This window comes from Hyla sarda, chromosome 7 (assembly GCF_029499605.1).
Source record: "Hyla sarda isolate aHylSar1 chromosome 7, aHylSar1.hap1, whole genome shotgun sequence".
In the NCBI taxonomy this organism is placed as follows: domain Eukaryota; kingdom Metazoa; phylum Chordata; class Amphibia; order Anura; family Hylidae; genus Hyla; species Hyla sarda.
Genome location: NC_079195.1, coordinates 131,436,651 through 131,458,716, shown reverse-complemented (window position 1 = coordinate 131,458,716; position 22,066 = coordinate 131,436,651). Strand labels below are relative to the sequence as shown.

At 41.0% G+C, this 22,066-nt stretch overlaps 1 protein-coding gene across 3 annotated transcripts in view; it reads right to left on the bottom strand.

Annotated features, from left to right (window-relative positions):
- The window catches only part of LOC130282480 (microsomal triglyceride transfer protein large subunit-like), a 170,503-nt gene that overhangs the window by 56,885 nt on the left and 91,552 nt on the right, over window positions 1–22,066 (bottom strand). For all 3 annotated transcript variants that reach the window (XM_056530743.1, XM_056530745.1, XM_056530744.1), the window contains 3 exons: window positions 14,499–14,638; window positions 13,768–13,918; window positions 1,745–1,902 (listed from right to left, as the gene is read on the bottom strand). In XM_056530743.1, the coding sequence (XP_056386718.1) occupies window positions 1,745–1,902; window positions 13,768–13,918; window positions 14,499–14,638 (449 nt within the window). The remainder of the gene's footprint in view (window positions 1–1,744; window positions 1,903–13,767; window positions 13,919–14,498; window positions 14,639–22,066) is intronic.

Sequence of the window (22,066 nt, the reverse complement as noted above, 5' to 3'; positions counted from 1 at the left end):
CGTTCTTAGATGTGTGTGTGGTGAGCCTCGGGGTGTGAGGTGAGGTGTAAAGGGCAGATGGTGTTGCCCAGGGGTAGATAATATTAACCCCTTCGTGTTCGTGATGCCAGGACGTGGTTTACCTATGTAACCACCCAATGGTAGTACCGCTAGTCCTAGGTTAGGCAGGGGCAAATAATAGTCCAAGGCCAGGTTAAGGTTAACGGTAGCTTTTACTGAGGTAGACAGATGGTACAGTCTATACAGTTCGGTCAGGATCCCAGAGAGGTGACCAGTAACACAGGGGACATCACAGCTTGCTGGAACTTGCAGTGACTTGAGAGACTATATCTGCAGGCTATGCTGACTACAATTGACTTGACGTTACTGAAGATGATGACAGCAGATAAAGATGACGTGACTTACTGACTTGTGGCTGCAATTTAGGTTGAGGACTCCAGATGTACTGGACACTGACCCTGAGACGTCTGGACTGGACTTGACCTCAGCAGAAAGTGAAACACAAGAGAGAGATTGTAGTACCTCCCCCTCTGGTAAAGGGGTGCTGAGCAAGGAGCCCATAGGCCACCTGCGGGTCACCTGGTGCTCTCTGGGTAACAAATATATGACAAATATTATCATGTGACTAACAATCATGTGACCCACTTCAAAGGTCCTTTGCACTTAATATACAACCTATTCACATTATGGGGGAACACTGCAGGAGAGCCCTGAGGACATACAGGGACTCAACCAGACAGGACTGTAGGAACATATCCCGTACTGGGACATCACATGTATATGTGTGGTGCCAGTCTGTTGGACTTTCTTACTATGTTATTATAATATGATTACAATAATACCCAATCCATATAGGTTTTATTTTATTTTAGTAATTTACTTGCCTTATAGCCCTATAACTTTTTAGGGCTCATTTTTTGTGTCATGATCTGTAGATTATTTTTTTTCTGTAGATTATTTTTTATTCCTGATATGTAATGAGACCGAACATTTGCAATTTCAGCATTTGGTAAAAATGGCTGTAAAAAATGGTTTAGATTGAATACCTCTCATTAGAGTGACTCCAAAAGCATTGGATTTTTTTTTAATGCAGAACCATTATGCGTTACATGCAGATTTTGTTGCAGATTCTTTTTGGATATCATATCACCTCTATACTTAAAACACAGAAATGAATCTCAAATTGACAACATAATGGGCCTGGTAAGGCTTCATAACTGCAGGTAATATTCACTGCAGTTTTGACCCAAGTTGATTTAAAGGGGTACTCCACTGGCCAACATTTGGAACATTTAGTTCAGAACACTCACCACGCCCCCTCAATGCAAGTCTACGCGAGGTGGCGTGGCAGCTGTAACACCCCCTTCCATAGACTTGCATTGAGGGGACATGGCCTGACATCACGAGGGGGCATGGTCAACTCCCGCAGCGTGCACACAGCGTTCAGAACTAAATATTCCGAACGCTGGCCAATGGAGTACCCCTTTAACCAAATGAGAAAGCTAGATTTTTTGTGCTCCAGGCCACAGCATATCAGCAGCATCTACATAAAAAGTATTTAGCATTTTCTTTACTCACTAAAGTGCTGCCCCTTCAACACTGCTGCCTTGGCACAAGCCCATGGGTGCCTAATGGAAAATTCAGCCTCCATTTAGTTGAGCCAAGTGTGCATGCATATGTAAAAATTATGAGAGATAGCTGTTAGCTGAATGGACAGAATTTAATAGAAAAAAAAGTAACTTACGCTAGATCGGAGGAAGCAGTTTGTAAGAGCAGCAGCACATCCCGTTTCTTTGCAGAACGTAATGTATTAACAGCCCTCCTAAAGTACTGGACTGTTGATATCTTGGAAAAAGCCAGTTTATTCATTTTTCTCTTTGAAGTCTTGAGAAATCCTTTAAGCTAAAAAAAAACATAAAATACACATTAAACTGGGCATACAGGGCTAGTTTCTTTTAATTTTATTTATTAAACATGATAAAAAAATACAAGATTTTCTCAACCACTGAATGCTAAAACAATTAGAACATTATCACAGACTGTTAACTATCACTTTAATATGCAATATATTTGTATCTATATCTATACCAAGATCAACTCGCTTGATAGAAGACAAGAGGGGGAATGTATCAAAACCTGTCCAGAGGAAAAGTTGCTGAGTTGCCCATAGCAACCAATCACATCGCTTCTTTCATTTATGAAAAGGCCTCTGAAAAATTAAAGAAGCAATCTGATTGGTTGCTATGGGCAACTCAGTAACGTTTCCTCTGTACAGGTTTTGATGAATCTCCCCCAAGGTCACTTAAACCCTTACACTTGCCCATGTATTTTTACTTCTTCTAAATCATTAATTTTACAAACTGAGGTTGACTGCAACAAAAATGTATACCATGTGATTTGAGCATTTTGAGCAATATATAATGAGCAATATATAACACAGTGTGCCTATTCAGTGGCATACATTTGAGCCTTTCATCAGAAGTTTATGTAGGAACATACACTTCCAAGGTAATATGCACAAAACCTTGAAGGGGTACTCCACCACTAGACATCTTATCCCCTATCCAAAGGATAGGGGATAAGATGTCTGATCGCGGGGCTCCCATTGCTGCGGACCCCCGCAATCTCAGCTGTGACACCTCAGACATCAGGTGGATGGAGCGAACTTCGCTCCGTGCCGGATGACTGGCAATGCGAGCGGAGACTGGTGACATCACAGTAACGCCCCGCTCGTGACGTCACGGCTACGCCTCCTCAGTGCAAGTCTATGGGAGGGGGCCATCCCGCCCCCTCTCATAGACTTGTATTGAGGGGGCATGGCCATGACATCACGTGTGGGGCGTGACCGTGATGTCACAAGCCTCGGGCACTGTTCTAAACAAATGCCGGGTGCAACAGGGAGATCGCAGGTGCCCACATCGGCAGGACCCCTGCAATCAGACATCTTATCCCCTATGCTTTTGATAGGGGATAAGATGTATAGGGGCGGAGTACCCCTTTAAGGCATTTACATGTAAAGAGACTGATGTAAAACTAGCACCTAATAAGATGCATCCAGATAGACCTGTACATACAGAAGTCTTTATAGGCAGATAATCAATCCTTCATGCAATGCGACCATGAGGAAAAAGACAGAACTGTTCCAGCATATCATCTGAAATCCCTCAGTACATTATATTCAGGAGCCAATTTACCAGCTGTAAATGTCAAGCGATGGATGGGGATCAACAATTACAGGATTTTAGTTTGTCCTAGAAGTGGCTATCTCTTTGGACTTAATGCTTCACCAGCCTTGAGAGGAGCTGCCTAACCTTCAATTACCCATAAACAGATGACCTTCTAGTGAGATATTGAGGTCAACCACCTGACAATGAAGCCTCCGCAACGTCCCTCCAAGTACTTAGAATATGTTAATAGAAAGATAATGAGAAAATGCAATTACAGGAGCAAACATAAAGCAGAAAACAGCAGTTTCTTCTCATGGTGCAGACAGAAAAACTCCTAATAGTTCAACAGCTTTATATTACGTATATCTGTGCACATATTAACCGTTTATTATTATTGTTACACACAGTGGGGCCATATGCACAATGTTCTATGGAAGCAAATGTAGCTTTATGTTACCAGTATACAGAAAAAATGGACAAACATAAAGAAACAAACATTGCTGCAAGATTAAGTTTGTTGCCCTAACCCTGTATCTAAGCCTTAAAAAAGTCATTATGGAAGGGAAGCATTCCCAGGCATCTTAGTGGTCTATCAAGTAGGTCATAAGGTGTGGCTTAGAGGCCTATATCTTGGCTTTTAGGATAGTTTATTATAAGAGGTATTCCATTATTTATTTTTTGTTTTTTTCATTTGACTATTCTACAGGGGCTGTAAAGTTGGTGTGGTTCATAATATAGTGTCTGTACCTGTGATTGATTATGAACTCGCAATTCTTATTGAAGCTTTGTCCCAATGTACATTTTTAGCAGTATCCAAAATAAATGTCTCAGCTTTTCCCAGGTTGTAGTGCGGCCAGAGACATTACATCACTAGTCAGGTGTTGAAAGGGAGCCTGCCCTTGCTTCAATGGGTGGAATGACTGCTGGGTGGGACGGTGATCATTCTCCACAGGGTTGCAGGGAATTGTAGTTTAAATGACAGCACAACATGGAAGGGAGCTCAGGTGTGCTTCAATGGGTTGGGTGGCTGATGAGTGGGAAGGAGAACAGTAACCTTACACTTACAGACAAGGGATTCAGCAGCGTTATGGTGGACATACAACACAGCAATTTAGCACCAAGACAAGCACGAATCCTTACTAAGCATGTTCATTACTGTCTGGCAGGTAAGTACTGAAGTGACCTTATGGTGGATAACCCTTTTAATATCTTTTACAATTATTAGTGAGTTTGTGATTTTACTTACTGTAATTTACAGATTGTATCATGTCAAACTGCAGAGATTTAAAACATATTTATTCTCAGGCATGCATATTAAAAATCTCTTCAATCACTTCTAATGAGGCTCAATGCAGATTATTAATTGCTTCACTAAAAGTGAACACTGCAATTTTACTGCATCCCAAGAATTCTATTTGCATAAACTTACAGAAAGTTAGAACAGATGTGATATAGGAAGATATCTAGGGATCGGATATATACAATTTATTAATCCTATTTGATAGAACTCCAACATGTTCCAGCAGGATTTGCAGACAATAGCAATTCTATAACGGCTCTCTTATTGTCCCTTAATGGCAAACAAGAAGATTTGGATAGTTTGGGTTAAGACTTGCTGAGTTGGGTTAAAATGACTGATGAGTAGAACAAGAAAGTCTCATTATGTAAGTCTATGGGACGGTCTTGCTCACATAGACAGAGAATGTGGAAAGTAGTGTGCAGAAGTGCACTTGTTCTACTAATGGGTCGAGGTCTGAACACTTTGAACCTGACTGATAAAAACATGCCAACAGTTAGGTATACTTTAAAGGCAATGCGTCATTAGAAAATGACCAATTTTTAAATCAAGTTAAACATATTTTTTTTTAAATGGCTAGTGTTTTTTTAGTGTTTTTTTTTCTTCAATTTTTCCATTTTACTATCAATGTTATAAAATAATACAGAAACTTGGTAGTTTTTAGTATTACTTCTAGGCCTGATAATAAGCTGACACTTTTACTTTGCACAGATCACTTTCCAGCAGTGTTCTCCCTATCATCACAGACAGGATTACAGTGACAGGTCACATCACTGCATAGATAAGACATAGCTGATGCTCAGAGCTCAGCCTTTCCCCTTCTCCCTGTGGAACAACCTCTGCACAGGTCATAAAGCATGCCCTGTTCAGAAAATGCACCCGTTCATGTAAAAAGGGTCTCGGCCACACTATTGTTCCTATTTCCATGGGGCTTGCTGTAAACTGTATCTCCAAATGCTGTTTAAAACAGTGTAGACAAGATGGCAGCCCCTATAATAATGTACAAAAAAAAAAAAAAGTTAGAAACTAGAAAACATATTCGAAAAAAGAACAGGCTTCAGTACATTGCCCCAATTATTTAAAAAAAAATGTTGGCGACATGTTCACTTTAAATGGGCTGTAAGCCAATATTTGGATATTTCACACCAGTATACTTTGAGAACTGTATGACAATTTTTGGTACTGTTATATGAATTATGTAAGTATTGGCATGATATTTGTATCAGGTATAGTAAATATGAATATTAAATATGAATATTAAATTGTATGTGAACGATGTTTGAATGTTTGTACAATCTTCGATTTAGGTATCTTCGTACAAGTCAACACCATTGATTGATAAAATGGTAGAATTTGCATGGGCTGGAGGACAGTTTAAAAGATGTTTACCAAGATCTTTAAAAAACAAATGACAGTCTAGGGATGTAAAAGAATAAACTCCAGCATATTCACCTTGCCGTGTCGGCAGTTGCCTATGTTTTCTATCCCTGGTGACATGCCCTCCTGGCTCTCCCGATGACATTCCTAACACATTCCAGCCAGTCATTAAGGCTGCAGGGTTTTCAGTACATTATCAGGAGCCAAAGGTGTAACATAGCTTCTGGGCCTCAACCCCAAATTTGCAACAGGGCCCTATGTGCCATTAATAATACTGATCTCTTATGGGGTAGGTGTGCTTTGGGGCCCCCTTAGGCACGAGGGCCCAGTGCAACTGCACCTCCTATAGTTATGCCCCTTTCTGGAGCGTTAGTGCAGCTTGTCATCAGGTGAAGTAAACATAGGCAGCTGGGAGCACCAGTTGCTGACACGGCAAGGTGAGTATGCTGTAGTTTATTATTTTTCCCCCCTAGCAGGATGTAAATAGTTTTTCATTTATCTTGCAGTGGCAGTGAAATCTCAGGGTGAAGTACAGTATTTTGTTCAATCCACATGTTCTGCAGAACATTAGGAATAAAGTTGATGGTAATCCATTACTAACAGAAAAACTGTATTAAGGCTATGTTCACACACTGTAAACTGTAGCCCTTTTTGAATCTAATAATGTGTTATATTAAAGTGTTTGCTTTATAGACTGTAAACCGTCACAATGTACAAGTTTGTCACTGTGCGCTTATTACCAGGGCAACATGAATGTTGCATGTCCTCTAGAGGTTAAATGTAAGTACAGGTGCTGTAGTCAGGCAATACAACCTGGCCTGCAATTTTAAAGGAGAAGTATTGTGCACAAAAACGTATCCCCTATCCAAAGAATAGGGGATAGGTTTCAGATTGCTGGCGGTCCATAAAACCTTGGCTCTCCCTGGTACAGTGTCCATTTTAGGGCATCGTCAGTCATCAGCCATAACTCTGTCCTCTGTCAGGTGAAACGGCATCTCGCCTCCTCTCTTGGGCCAATCTCCACGAGGCGTCAGCCGCAACTCCCTCCTCCCTCCTATGTCATCCTAAAGTCTCTCATCTGAAACTTTCCTGCCGTGTAGCAGAGCCAAGTCAGTGTCGGCTCTCTTCTATACGGGTTCTTCTGTACACGCTATTCAATGTCGGCTCTGCTATACAGGCTCTGTAGCACATGTAGTGTCTGTAATAGACACGTGCAAGTTTCTCAGTTTCGACTCTGCTATACATGCTGTGCAGTGTCGGCTCTGCTATGCAGCAGGAAGTTGCATCTGAGGGAGAATTGTCTGAGGCATGACGGCATTTTGGACGAGGGAGTTTCGGATGAGGAAGAAAGGAGTTGTGGCTGAAGGATGACGGCGATTGGTGTAGGCGAGGGAGGAGGCGGGACGCCATTTCACCTGACGGAGGACAGAGATGCGGTTGACGGCAATTGGTCCGATGGAGGAGGCGGGACGCCGTTTCACCTGACGGAGGACGGAGTTACAGCTGACGATGTCCTAAAATCAACACCGGACCCTGCGCACGGGGTGTGTCGACCCCTGCACAAAGTGACTGTTGTGACATCTCTCTATGTATCTCTATGGGAGAGCTAAATATATAAGGGAAGATTTATCAAAACCTGTGCCAAGGAAAAGTTGCCCAGTTGTTCACAGCAACCAATCAGATCTCTTCTTTCATTTTGCAGAGGCCTTGTTAAAAATGAAAGAAGCGATCTGATTGGTTGCTATGGGCAACTGGTCAACTTTTCCTCTGCACAGGTTTTGATAAATCTCCCCCATAGTGTTCCCCTATCTCCTGCTTTCCCAGAAAGATACATGGAGGGAGCATGTTGGCCGCAGCTTCCTGTGGAGGTCGACACTCCCTGTTTCTGGGCAGAGCTGGGGTCCCATGCAGGAGATCGAGGGGGGTCCCAGAGGTCGGACACAGCAATCTAAAACTTATCCCCTATTCTTTGAACAGGGAAATACGTTTTTGCGCATTATAATTCTCTTTTAATTGAGAGAAACAATAATTTTGGCAGATAAATGTGTTGTTGCAATCCTACAAAGAAAAGTCAGAGCTTAAAAAGTTTTTTATTATTATTATTAATATTTCCCAAAAATGTTTATTTATAAAGTAAATAATACTTTCCCAATCAACCCCCACCCCATACACACACACACACACATACACAAAAGAAAAAAAAATAGCAAAGCGCTGGTGTGAAATAGAATGAAATACATACAAATATAATGTAAAATATAATGTGAAAATATCTTGTGAAACATTAAATGTACATCAGCAAGCCCACTGGTGAAATTTAGCATGTATAGTGTAAACCTCGGGTCATTCTCATGTAAAACCCTATTTATATTTAGTGGAAACTTTTTCCACAAAAATTTCAGCGCAAAAGAGTTTTAACTATGTCCCCTATTGTTTTTAAAATCTACTGTTATTCCAATAACATGTAATATAACACATTATTAGATACAATAAGGCTGCTTTATAAACCTAATAAACTGCTTTTTATTCCATTTTTCACAGTGTGAAGCTTTATGTAAATGTAATTAAAACATAGTTGTTATTGTTAAGATTGAAAAACATTATAGCTTACATGTAGTGATACAAATCCGCTTACAGACGGTAAAGGCTGCTTCTAACTTCTAACGATAATAGAAATGCCCATACTACACCCATGTGAAACAAACCAGCCTAATTTTAAATTGTGTTTTTTACTAGTCACATCTAGTCTAGACAATTCCCTAAAAGAGCTTCAGTTACTGTGTACACGTAGGGGGCATTTCTCATGTGCTACTTTTTTGGTGTGCCGCCCATTGATAAAGCCCTGCCCATTTTTTTAGGCCCTCTGGATTTACAAAGAGGTGCGCACCTCTTTTCAAATCCAGTGGCTCAATGGTTTCCGATGCGCCCAGCACACAAATATACAGCACATTTTGAGGTGGCATATATTTTTTTGAGTTTAGGTGTTGCAAGGTAGCCCCAAAGTCACAATGGCAGAGGGCCCTGACACTCTCCCTCCATGCAAAGCTGAGACTCCTATATAACTCTTTACACCCTCTTGGAGCGAGCATCGTAAATCCTCTAAAGTCTTGAGAAACCATCTTCAAATACTGCACTGCGCTGCTAGCATGTAAATGTCTAATGTGTGTGCAAAAATGCTCCCAGGATATGCATAAACAGTTTTCATAGATATCTTGTTTGCCTGATGGAGAAAATAAAGTGTCAATCGCCTCTTTTCAATACAGAATTTTTATTATAGAATGTCATTCTGTTCTATAAAGTGGTATCTAATTAGACTTCTGAACTTGAAATTCACAGTTAATATGAAATTTTGAGTTTTTAATTCTGATTATATATAAATATATTGTTTGAAATAAAAAATTATTTTGTCTTATAAAGGAAAACTGCCACAACCCCCCCCCCCCCCAGCACTAACCAGAGGTACTGGCTGGTACTGAGGGGGACAGTACTGGCACGGGCGGGGGATGCTGATGCCTACCATTCCCGGAACCGTCCAGCCGTTCGCTAGATATCTTCATTTTTCAATTTATCCAAATCATCTTCTAAGTGGCACGAGCGGGGTTACTGCCTTCCTCTGGCACTGTGATGTCAGCGCCTCTCGTCCGCAGCACTTCCCGGCTTATGCATATTCATGCCCTCCCTCCGCATCTCCCTCTCCTCCTCGCTCTGTATGTGCCTCCACTGCCCATGTGCCAGCTTACTGCACCTTTACTTACTACACGCTTGAATGAAGCTGAGCTAAAGCCGCTTCCAGGCGTACACAGGAAGACGTCACAGGCACAATGGAGTCACATACATGCATGAATATGCATAGGCCGGGCAGTGCTGTAAACAAGCGGCGCTGACATCACAGTGCCAGATGAAGGCAGTAACCCCGCCCATGCCAGTTAGAAGATGATTTGCATATATTGTAAAATGAAGATAACAGGCGAACGGCTGGATGGATCCGGGCATGGTAGGCACCATATTGATCAGCGTCTCCCGCATTACCAGCCAGTACCTCTGGTTAGTGCAGGGGGGGGGGGGGGAGTGTTTAGTGGCAGTCTTCCTTTAAATCAGTTAAAGATTCCACCCAGCAGTCCCAATTACCCTGTTCCTTGTGTGCAAAACCTCCTCTGTGAACTAATGCTTCTGCATTTCCCAGCATCCCCCAAGTCTGCACCATGCACTACGCCTTGCACTGTGCACAGGCTCTATACACCACCACAATGGATTTGTAATGATATGAACAAGATAAGCTTTAACTCTGAACTGACAGCTTTAATTTGAGGGTATTTACATCCAAATCAGGTGAACGGTGTAGGAATTACAACAGTTTGCATATTTGCCCACTTGCTAAGGGGCCAAAAGTAATGGGACAAGTGGCTTCTCAGCTGTTCCATGTCCAGGTGTGTGTTACTCCCTCATTATCCCAAAACATTAGGCGTGCCAAAACAACTGTTTGGAACATTCTTAAAAAGAAGGAATGCACCGGTGAGAGAGAGGCTATAACTGGGTATAGGAGGGGCTGTTTTAAAAGTCAGCTTGGGAAGGACTAGTGACCAGCACAAAGTAGGACACTAGCTGCCATTTGGAGGTTATAGTTCAGTCTTGTGAGTTAGAGGCTGTGAAGAATAGGTTGGTGCACAATGCACTTTCTTTCCCCTTTCTTACTTTCTTTCTTTCTTTCTAGTATGAGGCAATAGGCATAAGTCTTAAAGTTTTTTTTTGTCTTTCTCTGAATGGACTTGATTGATAGTCTTTTTTCTATCTTATGAACTATGTAAATATTAGAATAAAGGTGTGTGTGCAGAGTAACCCTTCCTGAGTTAAGGGAAGATGAGTGCTCATGCTAATCTAATTGGGGGAGATTTATCAAATCCTGTCCAGAGGAAAGGTTGCTGAGTTGCCCATAGCAACCAATCAGATTGCTTCTTTCATTTTTGAAAAGGCCTCTGCAAAAGTAAACAAGCAATCTGATTGGTTGCTCTGGGCTACTCAGCAACTTTTCCTCTGGACAGGTTTTGATAAATCTCCCCCATTGTGCCTAGAGTTTATTTGTGCCAAGTGTAGGAGGCTTGTGTAAGAAGTAACATCAAACTGAGGTCTTTGTGGTTTTAGCATTGACCTTCATTAAGTTAAAGTTTATTTGCTTGGAAGATTGTTATAGATGTGTTCTAAAATGTTAAAGTGTTTTTCACAACCAGAAGTGTCTAGCAACCATCGAGACTATATTGACAATTATAGTGTATAATAGCTATTAGTATTATTGTTAATAAATAAATGGTGTGGTAGCCACCAAGTATACTGTAATAAGGGCTTGGTTAGGGTGAGAGGAGGATCCACTTGGTGGTGCTTGAGAAGGCAAACTTACTAGTAGAGACCATAAATGGACAATCGATATGAGCATTAGAGGAGACCATAAAAGGACAACTGAAGTCATGCACAAAATGAAGGGTACTGTCATATGGTTTGATGCTCATTGGGAATCCTTGTAGATAGTCTTGAGCAAGGAGCAGAGGTGGAGTAGATTTATATGTTGTGAAAATGAAATGCATACCAGTATACAACAGACCAGTAGGCTACATCTAATCTAATAAAGCTCAAAAATAGTTGAGTGTTAGGCTCAGAATTTGTGCTAGGTTCCCATCCTAAATGAGGCCACCTCCCAGTGGTGGATGGGGGACACGTTTTGATCAAAAAGTGCGCTAAGAGCCTCAATTTTTTTGACCAATATGTGCTACTGCAATCCTCTTTTTTTGTATACTCTGATGCCATGGCAGTGTGCACCCGTGTATTAGGCTGTTGTGCCAGCTATCTTTCTTTTTTCTTGTGTGTACAATTCAGGTGGAAATGGCACCCTGTTTAGCTGTGCACCCCTCCCCCTTTCTCACAGGTGGAGTTTTAAGAGCCTCAATTTTTTTGACCAATGTGTGCTGCTGCAATCCTCTTTTTTTGTATAATCTAATAAAGCTTATGGCCACATCACGGACATACCTCAACACTAGAGATGAGCGAATTTACAGTAAATTCGATTCGTCACAAACTTCTCGGCTCGGCAGTTGATGACTTATCCTGCATAAATTAGTTCAGCTTTCAGGTGCTCCGGTGGGCTGGAAAAGGTGGATACAGTCCTAGGAAAGAGTCTCCTAGGACTGTATCCACCTTTTCCAGCCCATGGGAGCACCTGAAAGCTGAACTCATTTATGCAGGAAAAGTCATCAACTGCCGAGCCGAGAAGTTCATGACGAATCAAATTTACTGTAAATTCGCTCATCTCTACCCAACACATTAAAATCATTTTGATGATATTTCAATGTAAATCCATAAGATATAAAATATCATGTAAATGCCCCCGTACATGAATATGTATGCACAGATCCAACTAATTTTCCAATATGCACTTCTATCTATAATAAAGCTACTCTTTTTAAAATGAACATAAACATAAAAAGTGCTTACGCTTTAACTGCTATCTCTTTATATATATATATATAACTACAGTGACCCCTCGACCTACGATGGCCCCGACATACGATAATTTCAACATGCGATGGCCTCTCAGAGGCCATCGCATGTTGAAGGCAGCATCAACATACGATGCTTTTTTATGTCGGGGCCATCGCATAAACGGCTATTCGGCAGCGCTGACTGCTTCAGCTGCTGCCGGATAGCCATTTACGGTGCCCCGTGAGCTCCGGGGATGGTCACTCACCTGTCCTCGGGGCTCCGGCGCTCCTTCTTCGGGATCCCCTGCGTCGTCGGTGCTCTCCATTGTCGTCATCACGTCGCTGCGCACGCTGTCCAGTCATCCAATAGGAGCGGCGTGCGTAGCGACGTGATGGTGGCGACGGAGAGCGCAGATGCTGGGGAAGCAGAGGCCTTGCCGGAGCGTCCGGGACACCCCAGGGACGCGGCGACAGCGATGGACGGAGGCATCCCGGGCAGCGGTGACGGTCCGGAGCGGCGGGGACAGGTGAGTATAACTTTGTCTAACAGTGGTCTACAACCTGCGGACCTCCAGATGTTGCAAAACTACAACGCCTAGCATGTCCGGACAGCCGTTGGCTGTCCGGGCATGCTGGGTGTTGTAGTTTTGCAACATCTGGAGGTCCGCAGGTTGTAGACCACTGTCCTATACTTCACATTGCACGGATCCCTCAACATGCGATGGTTTCAACAAACGATGGTCCGTTTGGAACGGATTACCATCGTATGTTGAGGGACCACTGTACATGGCCCTGATGCCCTAGCCATGACGAAGGAGAATGTAGATCTCAGAAACGTGTTGGATTCTAGCCATTAAAAGCTGGAAACATAGTGGGTGATGTTGCTGATATAGCAGAAAAAAAGAGGCATGCATTGAGCAGAGACAGAAGTCATCGGCACCCCAAGATCTACAGATGGACAGCAGCATCAAGTTCAATGCAATTACTAAGACACCAGCATTGGCAGTTCTTAAAAACACATATAGCTTTCTATTGGGCTGAAAATGTTTTATTGTTGCCACATAGATTTAAAAAAAGGTAATTTATATTAGTTTAGTGGAGCGGGCAAGATACTACAATCACTATAGGACCACATAAACGGTATACCGTAATTTAAGTACTATATTTTACTGGCATATCTAAATCCTACATAACTAAATATCTAGTCATACCTTTCTTTGTTACTTTTTTTTATTATCCTATAGACTTATCAAATACATGTTCAGTACCCTTAGTTCTTTTATGTTTTTGTTAAGTCTATCTACATTTAGTATGATCAGCAGGATCTCGTATGCATTACACACCTGTTAAGTTGAGGGGGAGTCATTACACCCTTTGTATGCCATACCCTTTTAGGGTATTGGCACTAATGAAGTTGTATTTTTATTTTATTTTTATTTGTTACAAATCTTTAACTCACCAGAGGTTGATTTTCTGCAGGCCTGTCCTGAGGGTAGCTCATGAGTTCTACCTTGTAGAATTTTTCTTGCAGTTGTTCAAGTGCTGTACCTATACTGTCTCCATGAATTTCTGGAGAGCCGGGGTTGGTGGATATGAGCTGTAATTCTTGTCTGGTTCAAAACAAAAACAATGTTGTGTAGGCACGAAGGTTACCAGTATATTAAAATTGTCTTTTGTTGTATAGCTGAGTATTTTACTGATTTATAAGTTATAAGAAGCAAGCAATCTAACTGGTTGCTCTGGGCAATTACACCACTCTTTCTTTACACAGGTTTTAATAAATATTCCCCATTTTAATAAATAGTTTCCTAAATATCCATTAACATCCATATATAGAATTCAAGCAATAAGGATTTGGCTGCTTGTAAGACTGAAAAGTTTTCAGCAGTTGTCTGCATGTCCTAATGTATATATTATAAGGCTGGGTTCACACTGCAGAATTTCTGGGCAGAATTTCTGCCGAAGAATGAGCAGGCGGCGCTAGGACCGAGCACACTGCATTGCTGCTCCCATAGACTGCAATGCATTTCTGGGTGGATCTTTTGGGAGATCTGCTCAGAAATGCATTGCCATCTATGGGGACGGTAATGTAGTCCACACGGTCCTAGTGCTGCCAACTCGATCTCCGGCAGAAATTAGGCCCAGAAATTCCACAGTGTGAACCTAGCGTAAGTGTTGTATCTAACTTACCTGGATGTGATATGAACACCAAGCTGAGATCTCAAACTATCAGACAGGTTACGACTTTCTTCAGAAACTACCGTCTGAAATGTGGAGCCGCTAAGTGACATGTATCCTCTGCTGGTGAAGTTCCAAGTTACCCCCAATACCTTAAAAAAATTTAATTTAATTAAAAGTTTTTCAACTTCGCTTGAGATTATTGCCTGTCCTCACTTACTTCAAGGAATATATACAGTAGTCACTCCCTAACATATCACATTTTAAGATTGTAATTTTCATTTATTTTTTTATTACACATCTGATTAGATCCTATGAATAGTTAAAGGGTTTGTTCCAAGATGGGTAGGCCATCAGTCGCTGACTGGTTGGGTGCCAACACCTAGCACCCTTGCCAAGCAGCTGCTCAGCGCCCCATACTGCAAAGTAAACTAGGATGGCAGATGTGCTTCATTCATTGTATTGAGGTGCCACCACATTAAAATGAATAGGAGCTTAGCTGCAGTAACACAGCGCCACCACTACACAATTAAAAGGGTACTCCGGTGGAAAACTTTTTTTTATATTTTTTTTAAATCAACTGGAGCCAGAAAGTTAAACAGATTTGTAAATGACTTCTATAAAAAAAAAATTACCCTTCCAGTACTTTTTACCGGCTGTATGCTACAGAGAAAATTCTTTACTTTTTGAATTTCTTTTTTGTCTTGTCCACAGTGCTCTCTGCTGACACCTGCTGCATGTATCAGGAACTGTCCAGAGCAGCATAGGTTTGCAATGGGGATTATCTCCTGCTCTGGAGAGTTCCTGATGCGGGCAGCAGGTGTCAGCAGAAAGCACTGTGAACAAGACAAAAAAGAAATTCAAAAAGTATAGAATTTTCTCTGTAGCATACAGCCGCTAAAAAGTACTGGAAGGGCAAGATTTTTTAATAGGAGTCATTTACAAATCTGTTTAACGTTCTGGCACCAGTTGATTTAAAAAAAAAGTTTCCCACTGGAGTACCCCTTTAATGAAACAGAGCTTCTGCCCTACTCACTGTGTAGTGCAGGGCAACAAACAGTTGAACAGGCAGTTGTTGGAACCCTGCCATTCAGCGATTGATGGCCTATCCTTAGGAAAGGACTGGGCAGTTAAAATCTAACACGCTCAATCCGTTTCTTACCCTGCTCCATCTGTTGAGAATCGGGAGGTCCCAAAAACATTATTATCAGCTAGTTCTGCTAAAAGCTGCAGGTTCCGCTGCTACACATCTATTGTATATAAAAGCCTTTAGATAGTGCTTCACCATGTATACCTATATGTAACATATAAGGAGTATTCATACGAGCATGATAACATTCTGCATTGTAAACTCCACTAAAAGTTAATAGGGAGCCCTTTTTTGCACCTTTTTTGTTTCACTTTATCTGCAGCACATTTAATGAAATTGTGTCGCACGTTATATACTAACTAATACCAGTTAATACCAGTCAATACCAAGTTAACATGGTAGTAAATGATGTGCTATTTTTTTTTTTTTTTGTGGGCGCGGGACAGACATGCCCAGAATTTTCTAAAGTCATGCCCCACTTCTGAAATTCTGATGTTAATAACACTGCTAGGGGCACTAATAAAACAGCACTGATTACATAAGTCTTTGAATATTCCCCTCAATGTCCTCTCTGACAAGACTCACTAGATGATATTAGTTTGATATATTAAGGCCCTTTTACAGGCACACTTGTTCTCGATAACTGGCCCGTGTAAAAGAGTCAGCGATCCGCTAAAGAGAATGTTTTTGTTATCAGCTGATCACATCTTTTGTGCAACAAATACAGTCATCATTATCGGCCACACATCAACCTGTACAAACAATGGATGTGCAGCTAACAACGATGAAGTTAAAGGGGGACTCCGGTGGAAAACTTTTTTTTTTTTTTTTTATCAACTGCTGCCAGAAAGTTAAACAGATTTGTATATGACTTCTTTCAAAAAATCTTAATCCTTCCAGTACTTATTAGCTGTTGAATACTAGAGAGGAAATTATTTTCTTTTTGGCACACAGTGCTCTCTGCTGACATCATGACCAGAGTGCTCTCTGCTGACATTTTAAGCACTTTCCAGAGTAGGAGAAAATCCCCATAGCAAAAATAATCTGCTCTGGACAGTTCCTAAAATGGACAGAGATGTCAGCCGGAGTAGTATTCAGCAGCTAATAAGTACTGTAAGGATTAATATTTTTTAATAGAAGTAATGTACAAATCTGTTTAACTTTCTGGCACCAGTTGATTTAAAAAAAAAAAAAAAAAAGTTTTCCACCGGTGTATCCCTTTAAGGGCTGCATTAACAATCCAGCAATTGGTCATGTGGCCAAGCTAAACCATTGATTGAGCATTATTAAGTATCTGTAAACGAGCACCGATCACCATTATCAGCCTTCATTATCCACAGTCCAGTCCCATTAGAAATGTATATAAAAAAAATGAGGTCAGCGACTAACTTCTTTTGGTTCTTCTTTACTGTGTAAAAAACTTGAAAATGAACTTCAGCTCGATTACATTCACTATAGACGCTTCGGGCTAGGTAGCTCAGGGCTTAATCCATCATGTAAGTCAGGTGACAGCTGTTTCCCGCAATTGCTGCGCTTCAACAGACAATCAGCCCATGTGAAACGGACTTTAGTTAATAGTCATTTTTTTTTTAGAGTTTTTCATAGTTCTTTTCAGATGTGGTAAAAAAATGACCATAGGAAGATCAAAATACTGTAAAAGGGAGTTTCTCCTCTATAATGCCTATATTCCATTTCCAGGTGATGGTGGTGGTGTGTGTGTGGGGGGGGGGGGTCTTCTGTACGCACCTCTATAGAATTTTTGCTTTTTTAAATAAAACCATATTGTACTGAATTAGAGAATGTAACTGATGGCCATAGTTCACTTGAATTTCAACCAGTTTCTAAAGTCAATGAACAGAGAATGTTCTCAAAAAAAGTAAAAAAAAAAAAAAAATCAGACATTCAAGCCAAAGGAACATATTGGAAAACTGCCTAGAATGTAGGAATTTGGAAACTGCTGACGCAAGTAATGGACTTCACCTGTCAGCTTGCCCTGACCTTTCAGGCTAGACCACAGACAGTTCCAAAGGTGAGTTACTGATAAGGAAACTGGAATGAGACCACCAACTATTACTTTTCCTTTAAAAAAAAAAAATGTGTTAGGATTCTGTATGAATTTTTATAACAAGTTAAAAAGTCCTTAACCCCTTAAGAACTCAGCCCATTTTGGCCTTAAGGACTCAGACAATTAAATTTTTAAGTTTTCATTTTTTTCTCCTCGCCTTCTAAAAATCATAACTCTTTTATATTTTCATCCACAGACTAGTATGAGGGCTTGTTTTTTGCGCGACCAGTTGTCCTTTGTAATGACATAACTCATTATATCATAAAATGTATGGCGCAACCAAAAAACACTATTTTTGTGGTGAAATTAAAAAGAAAAACGCGATTTTGCTAATTTTGGAAGGTTTCGTTTTCACGCCGTACAATTTATGGTAAAAATGACGTGCGTTCTTTATTCTGAGGGTCAATACGATTAAAATGATACCCATTATTACTTAGTTTTCTATTATTGTTGCGCTTAAAAAAAATCACAAACTTTTTAACCAAATTAGTACGTTTATAATCCCTTTATTTTGATGCCCTCTAACTTTTTTATTTTTCTGTATAAGCGGCGGTATGGGGGCTCCTTTTTTGCGCCATGATCTGTACTTTTTTTTGATACCACATTTGCTTATAAAAAACTTTTAATAATTTTTTTATAATTTTTTTTTAATAAAATGTATTAAAAAAGTAGCAATTTTTGATTTTTTTTTCCGTTCACGCCGTTCACCGTACGCGATCATTAACATTTTATTTTAATAGTTCGGACATTTACGCACGCGGCGATACCAAATATGTCTATAAAATAAATTTTTTACGCTTTTTGGGGGTAAAATAGGAAAAAACGGACGTTTTACTTTTTTATTGGGGGAGGGGATTTTTCACTTTTTTTTACTTTTACATTTTTTAACATTTTTTTTTACACTTGAATAGTCCCCATAGGGACCATGATTGCTAATACTGATCTGTTCTATGCATAGGACATAGAACAGATCAGTGTTATCGGCTATCTTCTGCTCTGGTCTGCTCGATCTCAGTCCATAGCAGGAGACGCCGGGAGCCGGACGGAGGGAGGTGAGCGGACCTCCGTGCGGCGTTCTGAATAATCGGATCCCCGCAGCAGCGCTGCGGGCGATCCGATCATTCATTCAAATCGCGCACTGCCGCAGATGCCGGGATCTGTATTGATCCCGGCACCTGAGGGGATAATGGCGGACGCTCGCGAGATCGCGGGCGTCGGCCATTGCCGGCAGGTCCCTGGCTGCGATCAGCCCGCGGTTATGCACAGGACGTAAATGTACGTCCTGGTGCGTTAAGTACCACCGCACCAGGACGTACATTTACGTTCTGCGTCCTTAAGGGGTTAAAGGGGCACTCTGGTGGAAAACATTTTTTAAATCAACTGGTGACAGAAAGTTAAACAGATTTTTACATTAAAAATATAAATATATATCACTAGCGCTGGAATGGTTTGATTCCGGCAGCCACAGTATCGCTGAGAGGGTCCTGGTGGCTCCTCATAAAGGTACAAAGTGAGTAATAATATGTGGTTTTAGCGATACGGCGCAAAGAACACAAAATGGTAGCAAGGACTTACTGAATATAAGGCAAACTGCCGTATCCTGGATGTGGAGGAAGTAGTATACGCTGGTTGAGAAAAGTTGAATGCTGAGAACTGGTCTCTATTCGGGCTACTATGCATGTATCCTGTGGTGAAGTTCAGCTGACTGCTTGTACTGGTCTATCGGTTTGCAAGGACGGACAGCGCTCAGTATGAGGGCTCCTCCGAATGGTATTGTGCGGTAAAGTTCCGAATGGTATCGCTGTCCGGTGTTCGCAATGAACAGGAGTAGTCCGTGAGGGAGATAATACAGTCCGGAGATAGTAGCGGCTGCACACGCCGGGAGGATCGCTCCGGCAGGAAACGTCTCACCGTTGTGGCGCACACTGAACAGCAAACGAGTTGCTGTATTGCCTGAGCACTACTAAGTGACGTCACTAGTGTCGTAGGGCACAGGGGCCAGATTAGATCCTATGCTTTTCAGATAGTACGCTATCCTTCCTTAGGGATGGGTGGTACCCCCAGGCAATACTTCTTTATATTCTCTGCTCTCCAATGATCCGGCATGTGGACAAATTCCACTAATCCGCAGATGTTCCCAATATTACTTGGGGACATTGGGACCCCACAAGATCCCAGATTCCAGGCAGATCCATGGTGGAAAGATATGTTGTTAATCAAAAAAGCTCCCACTATTTATTCTCCAGATATAACATTAAGAGGTTCATAATAGCAGTGGGTAGGGAACAGTGGTGCAAAAAACGCATCAAAAACGCATGTTACACATCAAGCGGTCTGAACAGTAGTGAAAACATGAACAGTTGCAAAAAATGCACTAATCACAAAATATTGGAGTTCTTAAAGGAGGCATGTTTCTCTAGGTAGTGTTTGGATAATGGATGTCCTACATACTTCCTTTCAATATTATATATATGTTCTCCTATCCTGGTGGATAGGAGACGTTTAGTCCTACCCACATATGTTTTACCACACAGGCATAGTATGCCATAAAAAACATTTTTCGATTTGCAGTTGATGTGTGTTTAGATTTTTTGTTTAAAATTACCATCCCAACTCTCTACCAACAGATGGGGAGTTGTTTTCCCCATTTTTTTGCAACATTTGCATGAGCGACAAGGGTAAACACCTGGTGGTTGGTAAAATATTTGGCAATCATCTTTATTACAGTTCTTTACAGTGGGTGCTATTTTGTTACCAAAATTTGCTGTTTTCCTGAATATAAAGGTCGGTTCTTTTTCTAGAAGTGGTCCCAGCATTCGGTCTCCTTTTAAGATGTCCCAATGTTTCCGTATTATTTTTTTAACACATTACTCTGATTATTGTACGTAGTGATAATGGAGACTTTAATGGTTTCATCATCCTTAACCTCCATCTGTTTCGGCTTTTTACAGAGTAGGTCCCTCCGTTCTACTTTCTTCACTTCTTCCGCAATTGTTTCCAGAGTTTCCTTGTTAAAACCTTTCTCTATGAATTTATTCTGTAGATCCACAGCTTCCCTATTGTACTCCTCCACTTCAGTGCAGTTTCTCCTAAGGCGAATGAACTGGCTACGAGGGATGTTCTTGAGCCAGATAGGTAAGTGACAGCTGTCAAGGTTAATGTAACTATTACTGTCCGTGGCCTTCCTGTAAGTTTTGGTCAATAATTGATTATCTTTAATAAATATAGTGAGATCTAAAAAATTAATTTCTGTGTGACTAATAGTAGGGGTAAAAGTAAGATAAAAATCATTTTTATTTAAATTAATTAAAAATTCTTGTAACATTTCCTCAGACCCCTTCCAGATAAAAATAATGTCATCTATAAAATGCCACCATAGGACCAGATTCGCTGCCAGGCCGGCACCTGGGAGGATAGTGGCCTCCTCCCAGTACCCCATGTACAGGTTAGAATAGCCTGGCGCAAATTTGGTCCCCATGGCGGTGCCCCAAGTCTGTAAATAAGCCCTGTTACCTCTTGACAAAGCCGTGTGTACGGCGAAACATGTCGAGGGGGCTACATTTTGATTTTAAAACACAGTGGTGTCCTTTCCCTCAGTATGGCACACTGCAGGTGCATACTGTATTACTATTGAGTCCTGGCAGTACTCTTTGCGCAAAACAACTCTGCAAAGAGAGACACCCTGATTTTTTTATCTTTTTTGTGTGTGAACTAATATGAAACAATAAACATTTTTCCTTAATATATGGTAAATTTAGGGAATTAGTGGATCACTACGGTGATCTTTTGGTATGTTGTTTGGATTAACCCTCCATATATTGGTCTAATATGGATCATCAAGTCTGTAAATAAAAATCATCACCATATAAAAAATAATTATGAATTAGGATAAATGAAATGCACTCTCCAATAAAATCAATCTGTTCTTGAGGCAGGGTAGTGTCTTTCTTCGAAAAATACTCTGCTGCCATACGTCCCTTTTGGTGTTCTATGATGGTGTATAAAGAGGTGATATCTAATGTCCCCAGGATGTATTCCGGTTTCCAATCCACCTCCTGAAGTATCTGTAGTATGTGAGTGGTATCCTTGAGGTATGCCGGTAACTTTACTACATGCTTCTGTAAGTGAGTGTCCACATATTTAGATAAATTTGATCTCCAACAGTTCACTCCTGAAATAATTGGGCGCCCTGGGGGTTTCGTGGCAGATTTGTGAATCTTAGGGATATGGTAAAATGCAGCTATCTGCGGACATCTCTGATTAATAAAATCCATTTCCTTTTTTGTTTAAAATACCTAAAATTCTACCCTTTTGGGACAAATCCAGCAATTCTTTCTTAAAAATACCGGTGGGGTCACCCAATAATTTTTTGTACGTTTTCTCATCCTGTAACAATTGTACAGCTTCTGTATGATAATCCTGTGT